This window comes from Struthio camelus, chromosome W (assembly GCF_040807025.1).
Source record: "Struthio camelus isolate bStrCam1 chromosome W, bStrCam1.hap1, whole genome shotgun sequence".
NCBI classification, from domain to species: Eukaryota; Metazoa; Chordata; class Aves; order Struthioniformes; family Struthionidae; genus Struthio; species Struthio camelus.
The window spans coordinates 25644780-25665115 of record NC_090981.1 but is presented as its reverse complement, the minus strand read 5'-3'; the positions used below and the strand labels follow the sequence as shown (position 1 = coordinate 25665115).

The 20336-nt window shown below is 42.6% G+C and overlaps 1 protein-coding gene across 3 annotated transcripts in view; it reads right to left on the bottom strand.

The window, feature by feature from the left end:
• Window positions 1–2359, bottom strand: part of LOC104150997 (band 4.1-like protein 4A) — a 143797-nt gene extending 141438 nt beyond the window's left edge. For all 3 annotated transcript variants that reach the window (XR_011137356.1, XM_068925182.1, XM_068925183.1), the window contains exons 1-2: window positions 2246–2359; window positions 1241–1547 (exon numbers count right to left, since the gene is read on the bottom strand). Coding sequence is in view for 2 of the 3 variants with exons in the window: in XM_068925182.1 (XP_068781283.1) it covers window positions 1241–1339 (99 nt within the window). In the remaining variant the exon portion in view is untranslated. The remainder of the gene's footprint in view (window positions 1–1240; window positions 1548–2245) is intronic.
• Window positions 2360–20336: the final 17977 nt, after the last annotated feature.

Below are 20336 nucleotides of genomic sequence, written 5' to 3'. Positions count from 1 at the left end.
CTTCAGATCCTTTCTTTCTCATTGAGGTGTTAATTTTTATTAGACTCTGCATAAACCCATCACCTTTCACGGCTTCGATTCAGGAAGCCACCCACGGGACTATCTTCACAAATTATTCTTTTAATAATCTGATTGCACATTTACAGGCAACAAAAGTGTATATACACATATAATACATACATCCACATCTGCATCTATAAAGGTAAGCTTTTCAGAAGTGTCTAAACTTAAATTTCAAAGGGCCAGTTACATTTGAATTCAGTGCCTGCCTAGCGATCTGCTTACTACTCTGTGCTAAGTACGGATTTATGAGCCTATTTACAGACACTCGATTCTGCAACTCCTGGCAATCCTCAATAGATGCAGAGATGGTAGTGCCACAGATCATTGATAAACTTATTCTGGCTTCCCCTTCCCCCCTTTAGATTTTCTTCTCCCCCGTTGTTTCATGAGACTTTAATCATTCAAGCTGAAACATTATAGACTACTGCAGGACATTTTTCACTTTTTGAACATCTCAGCTAAAATAGATTAGCTGTTGTCAAGAATAAATTTAGAAGAATTTTTTTTTCCCCTGATCCAACATGGAAACTACGTTCTTACGTTGCAAATAAAGTCAAGTCCCTGTGCTTTGGAACAAGAGCTTCAAGTGTCTAAGACATGCTATTTGCTGTCATCAGGCTTCACCAAACCGGACCAAGTTAAGGGCCTTTAGAAAAATCTCAGTTTTCACATGCTCTGTCAGCACTCATTAGAGCTTGGCAGATGACTTCTTTGAAGAGTTCATCTGCCGCACCGCACGGCTTTGCCACCGGCCGGGCTGCCAGCGGCGGGGCTCGGCGGCCCGCACCGGAGGGGCGGCGGCCAAACCGCGGCGGGGGGCAGCGACTCGACGGGGGGTACAACAGCCCTGTACAGCGCCGCCTTCTTTTTTTCTCCAGCACGTACAATAAAGCACTTGTACGCAGTACCCCGCGTCCTCCAGAGCGCTGAGCACCTGCTCGCTTAACTGCGTATCTGGAAGTACGCTCTCCAAAGCCACGTCCGCCCATCGCCGCGCGTCCTTCCGATCCATCTGAGCCTGGGGAGACCGCAACGAAAGTCTCCCTGTCGTTCTTCCCCCTCCCGAGGGATCCCGAGGGCCCCCTCGCCTGCCCCGCTCCCTTTCGGCCCCCGAGCTCGAGGGAGCCGCACGCCCCTCGGCGCCCGGCCCGGCCCGGCCCGGCCCGCCCGCCCGTACCTTGATGCCCTGCTGCTGCGTGGTCAGGGTCAGCTTAGCCTCATCCAGGAGCAAAACTTCGCAATAAAATTCCTCCGGGACAGCGCAGAAACAGCCCATGCCTGCTGCGATGGCCGGGACGAGGCGGGCACGAGGGAAGCGCCCCGGGCGGCGGCGGCGGCGGCAGCAGCGAGGGACGGGGCGCAGGCGGGCCGGGCCGGGGCGGCGGGAGCCCGGCGGTGCTAGGGCGCAGCGCGCAGCCCCGCGGGGCCGCCTTCCGCCGCGGCCATCCCGCGGGGGAGCCTGGACGGGAGGTGCCGGGAGCGTCCTAGGAGAAACGGGAGAAAAGAGCCGCGGTAGGAAAGAGCCCAGGGCGCAGCCCGCGCCCCCGGCTCGCTGTCACGGCGGCTCCCCCCGCCCCGGGGAGGCACCGAGCCGCCCCGCGCCGCGGCCGCGCACATTGCTTCGCCTCCTCTTTGTGTGGAGGGGCGGGCGCCGCGGAGCCCTCCCCGCCGCGGCGGGAGGGGTCCCGTCAGGCGAGCGCGTTACCTCAGGCCGCGGAGCCCTCCTAGCGGAGCGGGGCGGCGGCGGTGCCCGGCCGGCGCGGGGCTGGCGTCCCTCGGCGGCCCGCGGCCATGTGCGGAGGCTGCTGTCCGCCGCCGCCGCGGCTCGCCTCCTCCGCCGGCTGCCTCAGCGGGGCGAGCGGAGGCGGAGGCGGAGGGAGCGCTGCCGGGCGCCGGGGCAGCCCCAGCCGAAGGGAAACCCGCCGCCGCTCCGCCGGTGCCGTCCTCCGCGCGGGGCGGGCGGCACGGCCATGCACGCGGCGCGGGGGCCGGCCGACGCCACCTGCCCCGCGGAGGAGCCGCCGCCGCCGCCGCCGCCCACGGGCTGCCTGCTCAGCGCCTGCCCCGGCGGCACCGCGCTCCGCCGGCTCGCCCTGCCCCCGGCAGCGCCGCAGCCTGCGGAGCCGGCCCGGGGCTAGGGGCGCCGCGGCATCGCATCGCGTCGCATCTCACGGCATCCCACCAGGCATCGGCGCCGCACGCCGCCGGGGCAGAGCCGGACCTTCGCTGCCCCCGCTGCCGGGGCAGCCGCGCTCAGCTGCGCCGGCTCCCGAGGGGGGCGGGGGGGAGCGGCGGCCCCGGCCCCGGCCCCGGCCCGCCCCGCGCGGGCTCACCCCCGCCGCTCCTGCCACCCGCTCCCTCGCCGGCGCCAGCGGCCCCGCGCCGCGGCAGCAGTGACCCCTGCTGGGCCGGCGGCGCGGGGCGCCGGGGCCGCGCAGCCCCGGGCGGGCGGAGGAGGCCCGGCTGCGGCCGGCCGGGGTCGGGCTGCGGGGAAAGCGGCACCAGAGCGGGGGGCTTTTTTCTCCTCCCCGCTTTACGCGGAAGCGCTTCAAGAGTTAAAGAGACACGGGTGAGAGTCCAGAAGAGGTCAGCTTTAAAAGCGGCAGGAAATACTTTCCCGAATGTGCTGTTAAAGACGGGGGCTAGCTACACATATATTTGGTTTAAAAAACAGCAGCTCTGTAGTAGTGTGCATGTGTGTATTTATATACGTAAAATTTATATACATAGATATATATATATATATATATATATAAAAGTTCCCGTTGTCTGCTGTATATAGTTGCTGGAGTTCCTACTAGTCCACCTGTGTATTTTAATTGCTACACACGTCTATATCCCATGATTTTTGCCCTCAGGCAGAACGTTAAGCCTTGATCCCACAAGTACACGTGCGTTTGTTTAGCTTTGCACACGAGGCGTCCTGTTGAAGAGCACACAAAGTTTGCGTGTGCACATTTAAGCATGTGCATAAATGTTTTTTCGTAGATAGTTAACCTGCTCCCGTTGCATAGGAGTAGGGCATAAGGAGATTTCTCACTTGACAAACCCTCACTAGCCCGGTAGGTAAGAGACCCAGGGAATGATATCTCAGCGTTTAAGCTTCTGCTGTACATGAGTCCCTGCTGCTCCCAGGAGATACCACTTCTATTTCCTTTGATGCAGGCTGCGTGTAAATTTGTTCAAGGGGGCCCCGGGATCTCTGTATTACACCCTGTACCTGCAAAAACAGTACTTTCCATGAAGACTGTGAAGATCGGGGCACAGGACAGATTTGTTAGACCGAGGCTTGTATAATCACATATCTTCAGAAAAATACAGCCTTTTGAACAAGTTACAGAATATAAAGTAATGCAAAAGCTTAAAAACAAGTTCCTAACTTTGCTGGGCTAGATATACCCAATGAGAACGTCATCGAAACAGCACAAGGAACTTAGATACATTTATTCCTGCTCTTTCTCAACACATTTTTCAAATGCATTTCTTGAATTGTTCTGACAACGGACAGTCTTCCAGGGAACAGATGGTTCCTTTTTCCTTCTCTTTAGTCTATTTAGATCCATATATCATGCACATCATGACAGAAATTACCCCTTAAGTCAGTTGAAGTCATTATACATATATAAATCACCGATTCATCAAGTGAGAGGGAAGGCTCAGTGAACTCAAAATCTGTCTTAAAACCTTTAACTATAATTTAAAAATGGCTCATATTGTTAAATCACAATCCCACAGCTGAGCAGCATAAATGAAGACCAGTCTTGGGTACAAGCAGTCCAAGTAAACTCTTTAGTGTCCTCTGTTTCTGAAGATCCTTATCAAGCTACTGCACATTTGCTGATTGATCCACAGGGAATATAAAATACATGCACTCACCATGTTCGGCTGATGCCAGTGTTTTGAGGCACAGAGTTACTAACACATAAAATCACCTCCTAACTATCTATTCCTTGAGAGCATAGCTAGCAGCTGATCCATCAGTAGTACCAGAACCTACTATTTGAGGTATAAACCTGTGAGGAGGTCCTGAGTTGAAAAGGTGAGGAAATTTGTCATGGGAGTGGAGGAAGAGGGGATGGAATCTATATTAGGAGATAATATGAACACTGAGGAGCTCACGGAAGCAAAACAGTTATGGTTTAGAGGGGAGGAAAAATGTAGGACTGCATTTAAGCTTTGCTTGGAGTGCCACGCTGCATGAGACTAGCCCTTCCTAACTATTTCAAGTATCAGGCCAGCTCAGAACTTTTAAGAAACTTAAGATAGTCATCTGTTTTCCAAATCCACTAGGAAACTGAGCTGCTTTTTTTCTTCCCTCTACAAGAAAAAACACAGGTCAAGCACCGCAAAAGAAAACTTGCTGACATAAACTCTCATCACACATACATTTACGGACACGTTTAACTTAGGCATGTAAGCGCGGGACTAGGGCATAAAGGTGTTTTTTGTCCATTGCCTAGTTAATGAGACACCTAGCACGATTCATTGCAGTCACTGTGGCCCAGCACCCCTTCATAACAACAAACAGTTTTAGCTGTAATCAAGTATTTTTCAATGCAGTCCTATAAACAAGACACCAAGAGTCACAGGCACTTCCATATGTGCAGTGACCTACATCCATATTCTGATACACCAGCAAGAAGACTAACTGCCTGAAGGAAAGTTTTGCATACCTCATTTCTCATTAATCTTAACACCGTTTTGCTCATAAACATTTGCTGCCAGTGGATGAACATGTAGTAAGAGGCATGGTGGCCTTTCTTGAGCCATTATCACTGTTATCACTATCGCTTCCCTATCATTGTTATTTCCCAGTCTGTAGTAAAGCAAATCATATCTTGCTCCCACATGGACTTCCAGGGGACTAGTGAAAAATTAAAGCAAGACGCAGAGCAACCACTTACATCTCCTGGATTTAGCTTCCTGTTCACACAAGGAGCAGAGAAAAGCATTGAGTACTAATGCAAGAGATGTAAAACGAAAACAGAAAACAGCAGCACATACACCCTGGGCTAAAGGTACAACCCTGAACGCTTTCCACCTTCCACGGAAGAAAAGATTCCTACGAAGAATACTGTTCAACAGTTACTGTCCAGAAGGGATGGGGACCTTCACAGGAAAAAAAGAGGTGCAATTCTTTCAGCAGCATTGCACTGCTCTAGTTGAGCACACGCTCACCTGCCCAGACATCGCTGCCTTATGACTGCTCTCAGATATTTACAGTCCTTCCAGAGGGGTTCTCCAAAAGACGTTTAGCATCCCATTGAGAGGTATACTTATTTGTGCCCCTTCTACCCAAAAGGAGGATTGAGGCAGACAATGGAAAAGAATCATTTCCACATATCACTTTTCAGCATTCAGAACCTGAAGTTTAAGCGTGTTACAAACGTGAGTGAATTCACACTTCTCATTTCACTAGTAAAAGTTTTACTTAAAACAGTCACGGATGCTATCATCTAAGGATCTGTTTGAACTATGCGTTACTACTACACATCAGACATGTATGCAACCACTGGGCAATAACAATGCATTGTCCAAGGCATACTACAAATAAACCTTCTTCATATGTTAAACAGTTTTGTATTTCCTCCAAAAACAGTGATTTGACCTTAGATTGTACTTAATACACTTAGAGAGCCCCTAAAGAATTATCAGTCAACACCACTTAAATATGAGAAATATTGAATTAAGAACAATGACTCAGATCTATAAAGCAGCGATAATCAGAAAACAAATTAGAAGCCCCCAAAATTACTCTTGAGCAGTTGATTAAATTTTTTTGAACTGCTAGAGCAATAAACACCTTCAGGAGCTCTGAATTAACATGGCACTGAGCAAAAATGCTTTTTTTGTTTGTTTTGTTTAACAAAAGCCTAGGAGATGGCAGCACTGCTAACATACACTCAATGATGAAGTAAACGATTAAGATTTTTTGAAATCTCTCACTTTGTGATTGAAAGAGAGGGGAAAAGCACAGTTTTTAGATAAGCCATGTCTATGAAATTTTTGAACAAAGAGAATATGATATTAAATGTACTTTCTCACTCCAAGAATAAGATAAAGTTTTTAGAATGTTTATGGTAAATTATAGAGCTGAATTTAGCAATTAAAAAATCCATATACTTCTTTCAAAGCAAGAAAAAAAACCCTATCTTTAGAAAATCCCTGTCTTTAGAAAAAAAAGAATTAGCTACTGTTTGTTCAGCCTAATTTTGTGTGTGATGTGGTTTTACAGAGCTTCTGTTAAGATTTTGACAAGCCTACCCTATGCAAAGAAGAACTAGATTATCCTGTTCCATTTTGCTTATGCTCAGCTTCCTCAGCAGAGCTTAAATATGTTTTAATAGTAAAGATAATTGAGTGGCAAGATGTAACCATCTACGTTACCGAGAGAAAAAAATACATTCTCTCCAGGACTTGAATTCATGCCATGACAGTTTAGTTAGGTTCCTTGGGGTACCAATCAGCAGAAGAACAGAGGCCATAAAGGTCCACGGACATTCAGGAGATGAGCTTTCTGTGGAGAAAAACACATCTTTTTCAATGAATATTATCCAAAGAATAAACCATCACCTTTGTTGGTAACAAGGGACTGAGCAGATCCACGCTCAAAGTGCAGAAAAGGAGAGTATTGACTTTGAACAACTGTGCTCTTTCTTGCCACACTAGAGAAGCTCCAGAACCATATCTTTGGAGTAAGTCAATGAGAAATGATGTGCCAAAACCTTCATGCTCAGGGAGCTAGCGCTATACATGTTACAAGATATTAGATATACTTTGATATTCTTGCAAAAGATAGTTCTTTTGAATACACTTACTGAAACATCTTTCATCCCGGTGACAGACCGGCCATGCTGACTGGCAAGTTACAGGGGACTCAGACAACAGCAGAATGACTGATTACGAGCCCCATGCTGTTCAAACACAACTGAAATCACGTGCATCTGTAACTATCATCTCTTCTTTTCCTCTGCTCTCCCTTGCATTCTCACGGCAAGTATTTGGGGGCATCATTGCCAAGAAACGCTCAGTTCTGTTTCCCAGAGGGAAATACAGCTACCCGAGACCTCCACACACCTAGGAAATAAGCCCAGGTACACACTAAATCTAAACCATGACCTAGACAAGCCAAATACAGGCTGAGAGGATTCCCCCAGCCAGAACTCTAAGCCAATTAAGGGAGGCAACTACTCAGGAGCTAATTAAAGTGACACAGATGCCAATTAAGATCAATATTTTAATACGGCGTGTCTGCCACCCACAAGCAAAAGATAGCATGTATGCCGATAGAAAGAGAAAACTACTGTTATAAAGTTTATTAAACTCATTTCTATGAATCTTAATTTTAAAAAGGCAGGGTTTTTTTGTTTTGGTTTGGGTTTTTTTTTTTTTTTTTTTTTACAGATATCAAGTCTTTATTCCATTTGTGTTCTGATGTTCAAATATTACAGCTGCATTTGGATTTAAGCTCTTCAGTGTTAGCCTTAGAGTTCCAAAATTAAAGCTATAGTTCTCCGATAACTAACTTGATTTCTAATATTGTGAGATCTGTACTAAAAGAATAAGATCAGCTGTAGAACGCAGTGAGATGTCAAATTTTGATTTAACTGGAAATCCCAAAACTTTCTAGTACAATTTTTAGTAAGGATTGCGCCTCCTGGGAGAACAGTCCTCTCTAGCTGTAGCTTGGATGTAGAAAATGTAGTAAACAATAGTTGTCGGGAGAACATACATAATCAGTCAAGAGCTACAGTGAAAGCAGACTTGGGACACTTCTCCAGTATCTATACATTTCTATGATGATTTCATAAGCAAGAGGATTTCAGTAGCTCCCTGCAACTGATTTAGGAAATAACCAGTTTGTCATATATATATCTTGTAGACTCAGATACCAGATAAGCAAGACTATACCCCAAAGCCTGTCACATGTTGCTTGCCTTGACTTGTCTCCAGTTTCCTTTTTGTGGTCAGAGGATGGAAAGAACTCCCTCAAGCTGCAATGCCAATCTCCACATTTGAGGGAGGCTGAGCTCGCATAGGGATTGCTCCAGTTCACATTCAGAGTTGAAGGCTAGACCGGATCACTAATATGTTGACATGACTGATATGTTTGTGTGTGCATCATTTGATAGTCTTTGATTCTTTCTTCACAACACAAAAAAAAAAGTAAATGAGAACTGCATGGGGCACAAAGTCACTCAATAAACCAAATTAATTAAAGAACTCAGTTTGCCTGAGTTAAGACAGACAAGGAAAATAAGAGATTCTCATAACATTTTAAAACTACTGCTACTGCAACTTTTCACATTGTCTTAGTATGAATTTCACATGCCCTTTAAGAGAACGGCAATGCTAATTGTCCCGCATTATTCTGTACACCTAACAGTTTAACTTTTTGCCAAACTGGATTTTGAGTTCAAGTTACTTGGTCATGATAATACTCAGCTGGCAGAAAAGAAACTCTACTTCCCATACAGGAAAGGAAAGGGGAAAATATAAGGAAAGGGTAAAAGAAAGGGGAAGAGGAAAAATAGATCTGTTTGAGGTTTGGATGACAGAACTGCACAGTAAGTGTACAGGAGAGAAGTGAAATCTAGAAAAAAGAAAAGAAACAATGACAAGTACATCAGGGAAGACAGAAATAAAAGGAAGGAAAATGAAAAAATGCATATAAACTGAAAAAAAAACCCCACAAACAAGGAGGAAAGTATAGTAAAAGGACTCTGAGCAGATGTTTCTGTAGGTGCTGGGCCTGCCAAACAGGGATAGAAAGACAGGATTAGACTGGGTCATGGAAACGTAAACAGTTCGGATGAAATTGAAGTGCAAATAGGGCTTGCACTGGGCTTATCCTCAAATGTAACATTTTGCCTTGAAGGCAACTGGAGTGTGGTCTAGCACCATGGGTGTTCCTCTCTATTATCTGCTCCCACAGCCCTTCTGAGCTCACCACAGTCCAAAGCTGCCTTCCTCTCCTGGCTTTTTAGTTTGCTATACAGTGTAGCACAGTTTCTAAACACCTGCTCCTGGCATTTCACTCAGGGAGCTAATGAAGTGCCTGAGGGCAGCTCCTCCTAGCCATTTAGGGTAAACAGCTAGCTGTATAAGGGTAGCTCAGGTCAAGTTTGTTGACGCTTCCAAGGCTTACCTTGTTTTTGCAGCTAAACATACAAAGTGAAGCAACTGTTAATGACGCAAAATATGTTTCTATTCCTCAAAAACAAAAACGGATTTTATCACAGTCTGAGAACAAAGCATCCTACACTAGATGCCAAAAAATGAGCCTGAGTATCTTGATGCTGAAGTATACATCTATGTATAGCACGCTATATATGTCATATACAAGTTGATTATAGTGTGGATATTTTTGCATTTTCTAGGATAACAAACTAGCTATGTTTCTCAGCTAATGTGTAAAATGTATTAGTATTCTAATATATGCACATTTTCAAATCCGTCACATTACAGAATAGCACAGATTGCCAAGAATTGATACAACGATGCTCCAAGGTTGTAAAAGCTCTGTGCACTGCATCTGTGAGGAGAAGATTAATGAGATTAAGCCTTTCCTTCCCTACTAGTACTCTTATAGAAAAGTTTACTCTTCACTACCTACCATTTCTCCATATTCATAATACCAAGTTCACTCATAAAGTTTCCATTGCTACTGGCACATTACAATGAACTCTTAATTTGCTTGTGCATGCATTTTATATCATGTTTACACTGTTTCGACAGGGCCTAGATTCCTGGCATCTTACTGCTTTGCCAAGATAGCATACTTGAAATACCATTTTGAATGGCTGCTTATTTATACCCTTAAGCCTGTTAACCCCCCAAAAAGCTTATAACCAAGTTCTACATCATTCCTTGCATATGTATAGACATGTGTTTCCACAGATTATAAAGTTATTGAGGTCACAATTAACATTTAAGTTTAATTATGTTTTATTTCTGCTTGCTTCTGCTTATAGTATCAAAAATCATTTAATTAATCATTAAAAGCTAAGTAAAAGTCTTTTATTTATACAGCTGTCTTTATAGAAGAGTTTTGAAACCCAAGAAGGCAATATTGACTGCATAACAGTTATTAATAGCAATTCAGTTTTTTGTAAGAGGTATAAGGAGTGGTAGAGAGCTAGTCGAAAGAGTTTTAACTGTTTTTTTGTCCGCACCCTCCCCCCCCCCCCCCCCCCCAGAATACTTGGGTCTTCTAAACCAATTGTTTCATCTAATATCTTCATACTTTGAAAGACAGCATGACACTACTCAACCTGGTTTCAACCTGTAGCAAAAAGCTTCCAGGAACAGGACTCTGTTTCAGGGACAAGTTTAAGAAGCTCATCTGCTTCCTGTTCCTTCCTATGTAATCCTCCTTGCCTCAGAATAACCAAGTCTAGGAGACTGTTGATCAGAATTGATATTTCAGCAGATGCCAAACAAAGTAAAACCCTAGGATCATAGGATAACTCAGGTTGGAAGGGACTTCAGGAGGTCTCCGGTCTAACCTCCTGCTCAAAGCAGAGTCAGCTCTGACTCCCAACCTGGTTACCTTAGGGCTTTATCTAGTCCAGTTTTGAAAACCTACAAGGATGGAGATTGCACAACTTTATACCCGTGCACAAGCAAGTGATGGCCATCATGTAGGAATATTGTTTGCATCTGCATAAATATGTGCAAGACAGCCACCAAATCAGACACCATGTTAGGTTGCACGGGTATATGAACATATCAGGCTTCTTCGGACCACATGGCGTTCCCTTCATAAGCTTTTTTAACTCATCATTCCTGATGCCTTTTAGACATGTCTCATACAGGATTCGTAATTCAGTCATAATGACGATGAAGTCTTATTAACAGCATGAGTTTTCATTTTGCCTTCTGTGAGAGCATGAGCTTTCAATTCATGGAGACAGTTCGAGCAGCTGAACAGTTGCTGGGTTTTGAGATTATCCTGTATACTTCTCTGTAGACAGAGACAAACCTGGCAAAAGAATCCTTTTTCAGTGATAATTAAACCATTAACTCGTTCAGGTTTTGCGTGCTGGTTAGTCAGGCTTACTGGCAACAACACCTAGAGAAAATTCCTCCCTGTGAGTTTCTTCCAAGATGTCTTCTCCACAGTATCAGCTTGCTCAGGACAGTGTTCTTTAATGAACAGTCATTTTGGTGTTGCTCTTTATCAAGGGCTGGAAACTCTGCCAGAACAACTCTTATCTGGAGGAGAGCTAGCCAGAAGATACCATCCCTGAGGCCAGCCCAACGCCACAATCCATCCCGTGAAGGTATTTAAATAAGGCTGTAGACAGTCATCAGGTCCAAGACTAATGAGTTCAGGCTTTAAACTTACGGCCAGAGAAGCAGACGGTTCTTTATCTGCAGAATGGCAGTTTTGGTTAGTAACATCTAAGGTTGTTCCTAATGTCTGCAGCTGATCTTGTGCAAGCTCTTGCTACACTTCCCACTATTTCATTACTTTGTCTCCCAAACAGCAGTGGCTGCTCAACACCTTACTACAACCAGCACAGCAGTTAATCAGTTTACAGAGAGCATGATATGGCACAGCGCCAGTAATACAACAGCAGATTAGGATCAATGACTGTTTCTATTCCTACATTTATCCTTCCGAGTAAGAGGGATTCAGTAAGAGTGCTCTGGTAACTATGCTGGAGCAGGGGGAGGATGAGACTTACTGCCGGACACAAAAAATTATTATAAAAATATGATTTCCAAACAAAGCATCTTCTCTCTCAGCAGTCCGCGAGGCTGTTTATTTATCTGCAGCCTAAAAAGGGAATCACTGGGTTTTATTCTTCATCTGCCAAAGAGTCTTTCGTTTTCTGACATGTTGTTAATCAGCTGATAGAAAAAAAATCTTAAGAGTAGCAAGGTGACTTTTGTTCTTTTTCCCTCTCCAGCAACTTGTGTGACTGGTTGAAAGGGTGGTTGACTGATGTGTACTGCAAAGTCCTTGAGCCACGGCCCTTAAAAACAATTGTCTTCTTCACAGGATGAGTTTCCCACAGGACCATTTTCTTCTGACATCCAGCATCTGTCAGTGCTGCCTCCAGAGCCAGCATCTGCTGGACTCTAATTTGCCTTCAAGCTCCTTTTTCCTTAAATATCTATTATTTCTCATTATAATATTAACTTAAAGGAGATCAAATTCTGACCCTCTATGATAGGAAACTCCAACATCCGCTCATGATGATAGCAATGACAAGCACAGCATTCAAAAATATCAGTAAGAGGAATAATAGAGGCTAAACTTTACTATTTCAAAGCACTGTGCAAGCATAAAAATAAGTGACTGATCCTCACAAATAGCAGCAGGCAAGATAGGCAGAGGTCACTAGGCTTACTCTACAGTCAAGAGAACTGGGGCATAGAAAGGTTAAGTCATTTCACCAAGGACTTATACTGAGTCAGGGGAAGAGCGGGGATTACATCTCAAATGCCAATCTCATATGTATAAACAAGTCGACTGTTGTCTCTTGACATGCCATTTCTCATCTCCTCCATCAAAAATACCTGTGGTTAGAAACATTAGTGAACATGACAGCTCTTGACTTCTGAGGAGAGTAGAAGTGTTATGTCAACAGGCTCAGAGAATTAAAAGGATACATACATTAAACCATGTTTTCAAAAAGGCAGCTCTCAAATCCTATATTATCAATAACTGGAATTATTAAAACTCAGTGTGTGGATCTTTGTTCTTAAATATTGCTGTCGCTTTATTTTTAGTTTTATTCTAGTTTTCATGTACTAAAAAGATACTAGATGTGTCCTATGATAATATTTAAATTCCTAGCATCACAGGTCCATAGAAATAATATCACTGGGATTTTTCCCTCAGGAAAGTGGGATTATAGATCTGGAATTTAGCCTTGAAGTTCGACTCGTTCAGCACAGAAGTAGTCACGGCAAGATCATGTGTGAACAAACCTGGTTTTCTGTACAAGGAAAGATGAGAAATAGAAACATTTACCTTGCCACCTTACACAAGACAGAATAAGATGTTCCTGCTTTCTGGTGTATAATTCATGGTCCTAGGATTATTCCAGTTTCTCCATATCTCTAGACACTTTTTTTTTTAAATAGTGAGTTTAGTAAAGAAAATTGCCACACCAAGTGGAGTGAGACTTGTTCATCTCACTGCAGAGAAGTTGCATGTGGTTGTGTTTCTCATAGATAATGGCAGTCTACAGGACAGAGAAAACAAAACAAAAACCTCTGAATACCGTAGGAAAAACTCTATTTAACAGAAGGCCAGTCTTGCTTCAGCAAACTGAGGAGTAAGTAGTTCAGCTGTTATCACAAACAAGTGTCTGTCCTCCAGTGAAGTCAATGGCAATGAAAACAATCAGCTTATAGACTTCATATATCTTGTGCTCTAAGTGTCTTGAATTTGTCTTCTATGGCATTAATTAGAATATAGAGTGAAGGTAGGACACGTGAACCGACTCAGCCTAGTCAACAACAAAGCAGCATATTTAAGCACGCTGCTGACACTCTTGCAAGAAACCAGCTGGGAGCAGGGGCGTGCCTGTTATTCTCATGGATCTCAGCTTTCCGCAAACAGCACTAGCGCCTAGCTATTTCGCTCTGCCACAGGACCCACATTCCCAATGCATCATTTTTGTTAAGAACTGGCCGTTTTGTTTTTCTTTTCTGCCCTTTGCTCCTGGCTATGACATTGGTTTGATAGGATTGTGAGAAGCGCAAAGCCCACAGAAGAGTCTTGCACGCTCCCTAAAAAGAGAGAAACAGCCAGCCCACATCTTTCCTTCTGGCTCCTGTCTAACCACTTCCAAACTGATAATTTAAAGAACAGCCTTAAAGTAACTGCTTCCTCCTGAAGTATCAGGAGCACGCACTTCCTCAAATGAATAACACAGTCATAATTTATTATACTGCTACTCCTCTTTGCAGATGAATAGACCATTTTTCACTGTGCGATGGTGAAGCTGTACATCCACAACGAGAGCCAAAGTCACATTACTGGGTATGATAATGCTGATGTGATTTCCTTTTTTTGTTTGCTTGGGTTTTTGTTTGTTTCTAGAGACCTCAAAATATGGGTGCACAAGATGAACAAAAAGATACAAACATTACTGGATTATCAGGTATGTCGTGCCACCAAAAATCTATCATACACGACCTGGCAAAGATCCATGGGAATAACATTTCTTGTAAAAAGGTTTTAAATACATTGTCCTGGAAGAAGCACAAAGAGAACTCCAAAGTCAGAGATAACCAAATAAGATGGCTGAACGGCAAATACCTGGAAAAAAACTTGTAATGATTCTGGAAGCAGTTTTCATGAAGACAGCATTTACTGCATGTCTAATGAAGCTCTCTGATGCTCCACATCTTGTGCTCAGTTCTGTTTACTCAACAATACCCCTATTTAAAAAAAAAAAAAAGCCACCATGCTTTAGGCTATATAATTCCTTGTTATTTTCTTGTCTAATATTGTCCTCTTTTTCCATGAAAGCTGGACTATGTCACTAACGAAATACACAAGTTGATATTTAATGCCTAGGCTTATCAGAGAGCTGGGGAGATGGGGGTCACCTCTTAAATTATGAGGAGGCTGAGTTCATTAAGTTTTCCATGCACACCCAGCTCAATGAATTTTATTCTGTGCTTGCTGACAATCCTCATAAGCAAAACTAGTCAGACAAGTGATGGCTCCAACTACTGACACTATTTGTTTTGTGGCAGACAAAGAAGCATTATTTTGAAGTTGATTAAAATTGGTTGTTGCAGCCAAATATCAGAATGAAATCATGATGATCTGTCACTGCAGAGCTTATTGCCAAAAGCAACAGACAAGGAGCCAATGTTTCCCCGCTTCCCCCACTGAAGGGGCATTACCAAGATAAAAACCTGATCTCAAATGTGATTTTTCCTTTACTTGCCATTTTAACACCACATTGGATCACTGAAAACATGATTTTTTTTCTAGCTTGAATTTCCCTGTAATTTATTCTGCTCTAGTATGTGCTCTTAACAAAGCTCAGCCATTAAACCAAGTTGGTGAGTTTCACAGTGTTCCACTCATTCCCTTGCACTAACACAAATACAAGCCTACAGTGTTCAGCTTAAAAACCTGAAGAAAAATAACTACTTGGTAAAAGAAAATTGCAAAAATAAGTCAAATACAGATGTGCAACCTTGAAATACTTAAGGTATGTCCAAGTTATCCAGTTGATTTGTGTGATACAGATGGATGTATGTGGTATATGTGGAATAAGGTAGCAATTTTCAGCAAGGATTTAATGTTTGGGTCAATTACCATTTGTGAGCTTCTCCATCCTTCCTGAAATCTCTGATTCTGGTCCAATAACATTTTTAGGAGGCAGCTCATAGGCAAGAAAGGATATTTAACTTTAGGAGAATAGAAGTACTATCAAAGAAATGCACAGAATCATTTTTTTAAATCTGTGGTTGAAAGACTTCTCTCATAAAGACAAAACTTAGCTCCAAATTGAATCTCCATGGACTGTAAACTCATCCTTTATATTTGATCAATGAAAATTAAAGTTGACTAAAATGTTCAAAGTAAAATCATGCCTTTCCCTTTGAAAGTTAGGTGCGGTACAAGCTTTCTCTGTAACTCTCTTTTGTAAGTCCTAGAACATGATGTAGAATTCACAACCTGTTTGAAGACTTCATAGTATACTTCATAGAAGTACACAGTCAAGAGGCTAGTGGAGAAGGCAATTCTCCTCTTTGGTTAGAGAGGGAAGGGGAACATAATTCAATATTAAAGCACAAAAGTTCAGAGAAACACTGGGGAAAGAATCCTTACCTGTAGCATAGTAACTGTGTACTGCAGTGATGCCATCATTTGACTACAGTATGTTCACACTTCATGACTGAGACATGTCTTTTTAATGCAACTCTAGCAAGCAGCACACTGTTGCACTTTTCTGAGAGCCACCTGGGAAAAGAGGGTCACCCTATGCACTTCCTCTGCAGCAGAAAAACTTTCTGCTCACATCACTACTTCAGTGAACAAGCAAATAGATACAGAAAAGAAAGGCCACATTCAGAACAAGTTGAGTCCAGAAATAGCTAGAAACACATCAACCAAGGATCCAAGCTAGCACATTTTGGTAGCAGGACCAAGATCTGACCACAGTCAAACAGATGAGTCCGTAACAGGAAACAAGACAAGGGGGCAAAAAACAAGAGCAGAAACAAGAACTCAGAACTGAAGGCTGAATCAGGATAGGAAGAAAGGCATAGGGCACAGCTACAGGAGAAGCCAGAAGCCTCTGAAGACTCTTTGTCCTTCTTGCTAGCAAGAAAACTGCATGCAGCATGAAGCCTACACCCTGTGAGTTTTCAGCAGCCATTGATGAACAGTCAAGCAAGAGCTCTTTACAGGTGAGCCAAGTCAGGCAGATTAGAGCAGCTGAAGAGGAGTTAGGGCTGCACTCACTTTTTGCAGACTGAGTTTCACTTATTTATATGAGGAAGGATTGAGGCGGCAAAGACTAGCAGTTCAACACATGCTATTTTCTGGTTTGCCTGGCTACACAAATCTGGATAGCCAGTGCAAAACATTTAGGGGACAGCAAGCTGTCTTTTGCAGCTGTGTAAATCAAACACATAGTCTCACCTGTTGCAAATAACCACAAAGATGTTGGTGATTCACTCTTATGTGAACTACTACATTTTGCAAATTAGTTTAAAAAGATGGACAATATTCTACGTATGTGCACTGTAAAGTATGTGAAGAAGAATTAGCTGTGCAATCTTTTCCACAAAACGTTGTAGTAAGTTTAGAAACCATTAATATTGCTACAGTCTCTTGAATGCGTACAGGAAATGTATAAAGAACAGTCAGTTCAAGTTTAATTTCTAGTTGTCCCAGGACCAGTTAGTCACCTTCCACTAACGTTAACAATCCATTGTACGTTATTTATGTCTGTCCATCACAGGTATTCTTCCCTTGTGGTAAAGGTCTGCAGGCACAGTAGCAGGAGAGATGCTTTCTTCCCCTTTTGTACTCTGGGAGCTGCATAAATGGTTCTACCGCTAGATGGCATTCAAAACACAAGCCATAAATATTACTGCAGTATTGTCAGGATTGCCTTAAATTCGTCAGTCATAAATTAAGAGATGCCGTTTGTGCCCAGAAGACCATGATATTTTATTGAATGAAATCTTAAATAATGATTCTGAAGCCTCAAGGGAATCTTGAAAGAGAGAAGCACTAAAGTTACCTAGCTAATGAGCAATTCTCTCTATAGTACTGAGGAAAGCAGGAATTTCTCTACAGAAGAGAATATGACCCTTGAAGCAGAATATTATACAGTACACCTCAGAAATGTTCCCAGGAGCTAACATAAATCATAAATAGGGCAAGAAAAGTAGAACTCTATGGAGATGGAAGCAAGCTCCTACATACAAACACACACAAAGCATGTACACACATCTTATCCCTATACCTGTGTCTCTGGACTTGGCCAAGAATTGATATTCCAGTCTCTGAACAAGTCAGGCCAGAAATCCTGAATGCAAATTCTTTTCCTCTATCTGAAACTACCTGGTCAATCCACACAGTAAGGAAACTTTATTTTAAAATATAGGTACCACAGTTTAAAAGGAAAAAAAAATTACGCTCTTAATTATGGTGCAATGCAGAAGAACTCCTGATCAGCTTTCTATCTCTTGTCGTATCTCCCTTCTGCCTCTCTCTTTCAGGATTACACACATATAAACATACACACCTACCATTAGTTTTGCAGTTTTAGAGAATAAGCATGAAAGATGTGGTCAGATGTGCATTTCTTAAAAGACCTAACAGCGTCCCGGCACAAACAGAGGGAGAGCTCCCCTTGCTCCCCTTTCCCAAGAATATCCTCATTTCAGCCTATGCCAAGAGAATGTGGAAGAGGGAGAGGATCTTTATGCCAGCTGCTACAGGGTCTGGGGAAGACCAGCTAACAGATTTTGAATGCGACCAATTAAAGAAGCTTTACAGCCCTCATGTCGTAGTAGTGTTAGTGTAATGGAAACATAGACCAATAATAGACTGGAATTAACTGTAAGCAAAATAGAAACTTGTCTCTTATCCGGGACCATTCTGAGTCTTCGTTTCATAATTTTTTTGTGAATCAAAAAGTATGAGGCGTTACTTTTACAGGAAAAAAAAATTGATACAATACTGGATGACTGGGAGACTTGCATGTAAACTATATAGTTCTCTGTTTTCTGGGAGCAAGTAATGAATTATTTGTACTATAAACTCCTGCGCAGAATGACTTTCTCCTTGGTTTATACTACCCCAGAACACACAAATAATCATAATGGTAATAAAAACTGGCAGTCACAGAGAATAATCAAATACATCTGCAAACTCAGTAGATAAAAGATGCTAGACTGACAAAGACAATGTCATAGGGAACTGCCTGAGAGAAAGATACCATATACTTACAGTAGTTCCTGACGGAGTAGTCAGAGAACATGAGTAGAATAATGCCAATATCGCAAAAGCCCAAACAAGACAAGGCACAAAAAAGAGCACAGGCACACGTATCTGAAGGAGAATGAAGACATGACAATGGTTGTTTCATTTTCCAGTTGGCCAGAGGCCATTTGTTACTTTGTTCAGAGCAGTCTTGACTGGTCACAGAGCATAAAAGCCAGATTGTTAGGAGCTGAACAGAAAAGAAGAATGGAGTTGCAGGTTGGTAGGTACATATCACTCTCTGGGGTTTGTAGGAAAATCAAAAATGGAGCAGGATTTCAATCAATAAGGAAGCCAGAATCTCTCGTTTGATATTTGAAAGGTTTTGCTTTCTCTAGCACATGAAGGACTTCAAAGGTAGTTGGCAAATGCTTGAAATGACTGTGAGCTCTCAGCGTTTCCCTTATAAGTCTGACTCTTCATTGTGGTACACGCTCTGCCACAAAAACCAACATTCACAATTCATATTCTATGACCTATTTGAAAGAATGCACAAAAGTTTGTTACATTATAGGTAAATCATTCTGATATTTCATATGCAGCTACTAATCTGAGTACAGCATCCCAGGAAATGTATTATGCTAATAATTTTACAAATGCTAGAGGCCTATTTTGCTGCGTGGATTCCCCTCTGAACCACCTTGGCTATTCTTCATCATGGAAATCTTCAGACATCTTAGGAAATGATGTGTTGAAAAAGTATAGATGAAACATTCAGTACTGTAGAATGTAATACAGTGGTCTCTGTAACACACTGTTTATATCACCTTTGCTCACTAGCTACAGGGGCATATGCAATTATACCGGAATGCTGCAGTTACTTCAATAAAGTGAACAAAGATAGTAAGGTGTGATGTATGTTTACTTCAAATGGATTAGCAGGAGTAGAACTCTCATAGCAAACCATGGTCATTATAAAAGAAAAGCCATTCAGCTATTTCATAAGGAGTGCCATGCAATGCATAGAAACCTAGTCCTACTTCTTTTTTTCCAATCTAAATTGAAAATGCTTATCATTTCCCTACAAGTGCAAGAGTAGATTAGCTATCTGGAACAGATCTGGTAGGATTTGCCTAACTTACTTCCACTCATTCATGAAGTATCTTATTACACATTAAACTGAACTTAATAACAGAAGTTTATACTCACTTAATCAATCCAGATTAAAAAAAAAAAAAAACTATTTGATCAATCCATAAATGTACCCAAGGGCTGAGGAAACAGTAATAGCTTTCACACTTGCAATTTCACCAGCATTCGTTTCTAGCATTTGTTTCTTTTTGTGTGACATAAAATTGTATCTTGAAACCACACATTCCTCACTACATCTTGCTTTGTTTACTATCAGGTGTGTAAGGCATAATCCACAGAACAGGTTCCAAGTCCCACTGTACACTACATCCAAGTTTCAGAGATATTATCATTCAAGCTGTATGGAATCAAAAAGCACACAGTCATTCTTCATGGCTTACACAACTTGAGTTTATGAGTTAACTGATTCAAAACAGGCTGCTGAATGTGTCTATTAACAAGGTTGTTTTTTCCTTCATAACTCAGTAGCTATGCTTTCCTCTCTTAAAATGGACAATGAGAACCTCTGTTCCCTTGCCCCTTGCAAGTTTAACCTCTCTACTTTAGTTTTATCTATTTGCTCTGAGAGTTTCCCTTGCTCCAAAATTTCTTTTTTTCCTCTCAAGTACTCCCTCTCCTCTTCATATCTCCATATACCCTGGCTCTTCAAGACATTCATCAGAGGTCTAACAAGCTTGAACACTCACGATCTGCT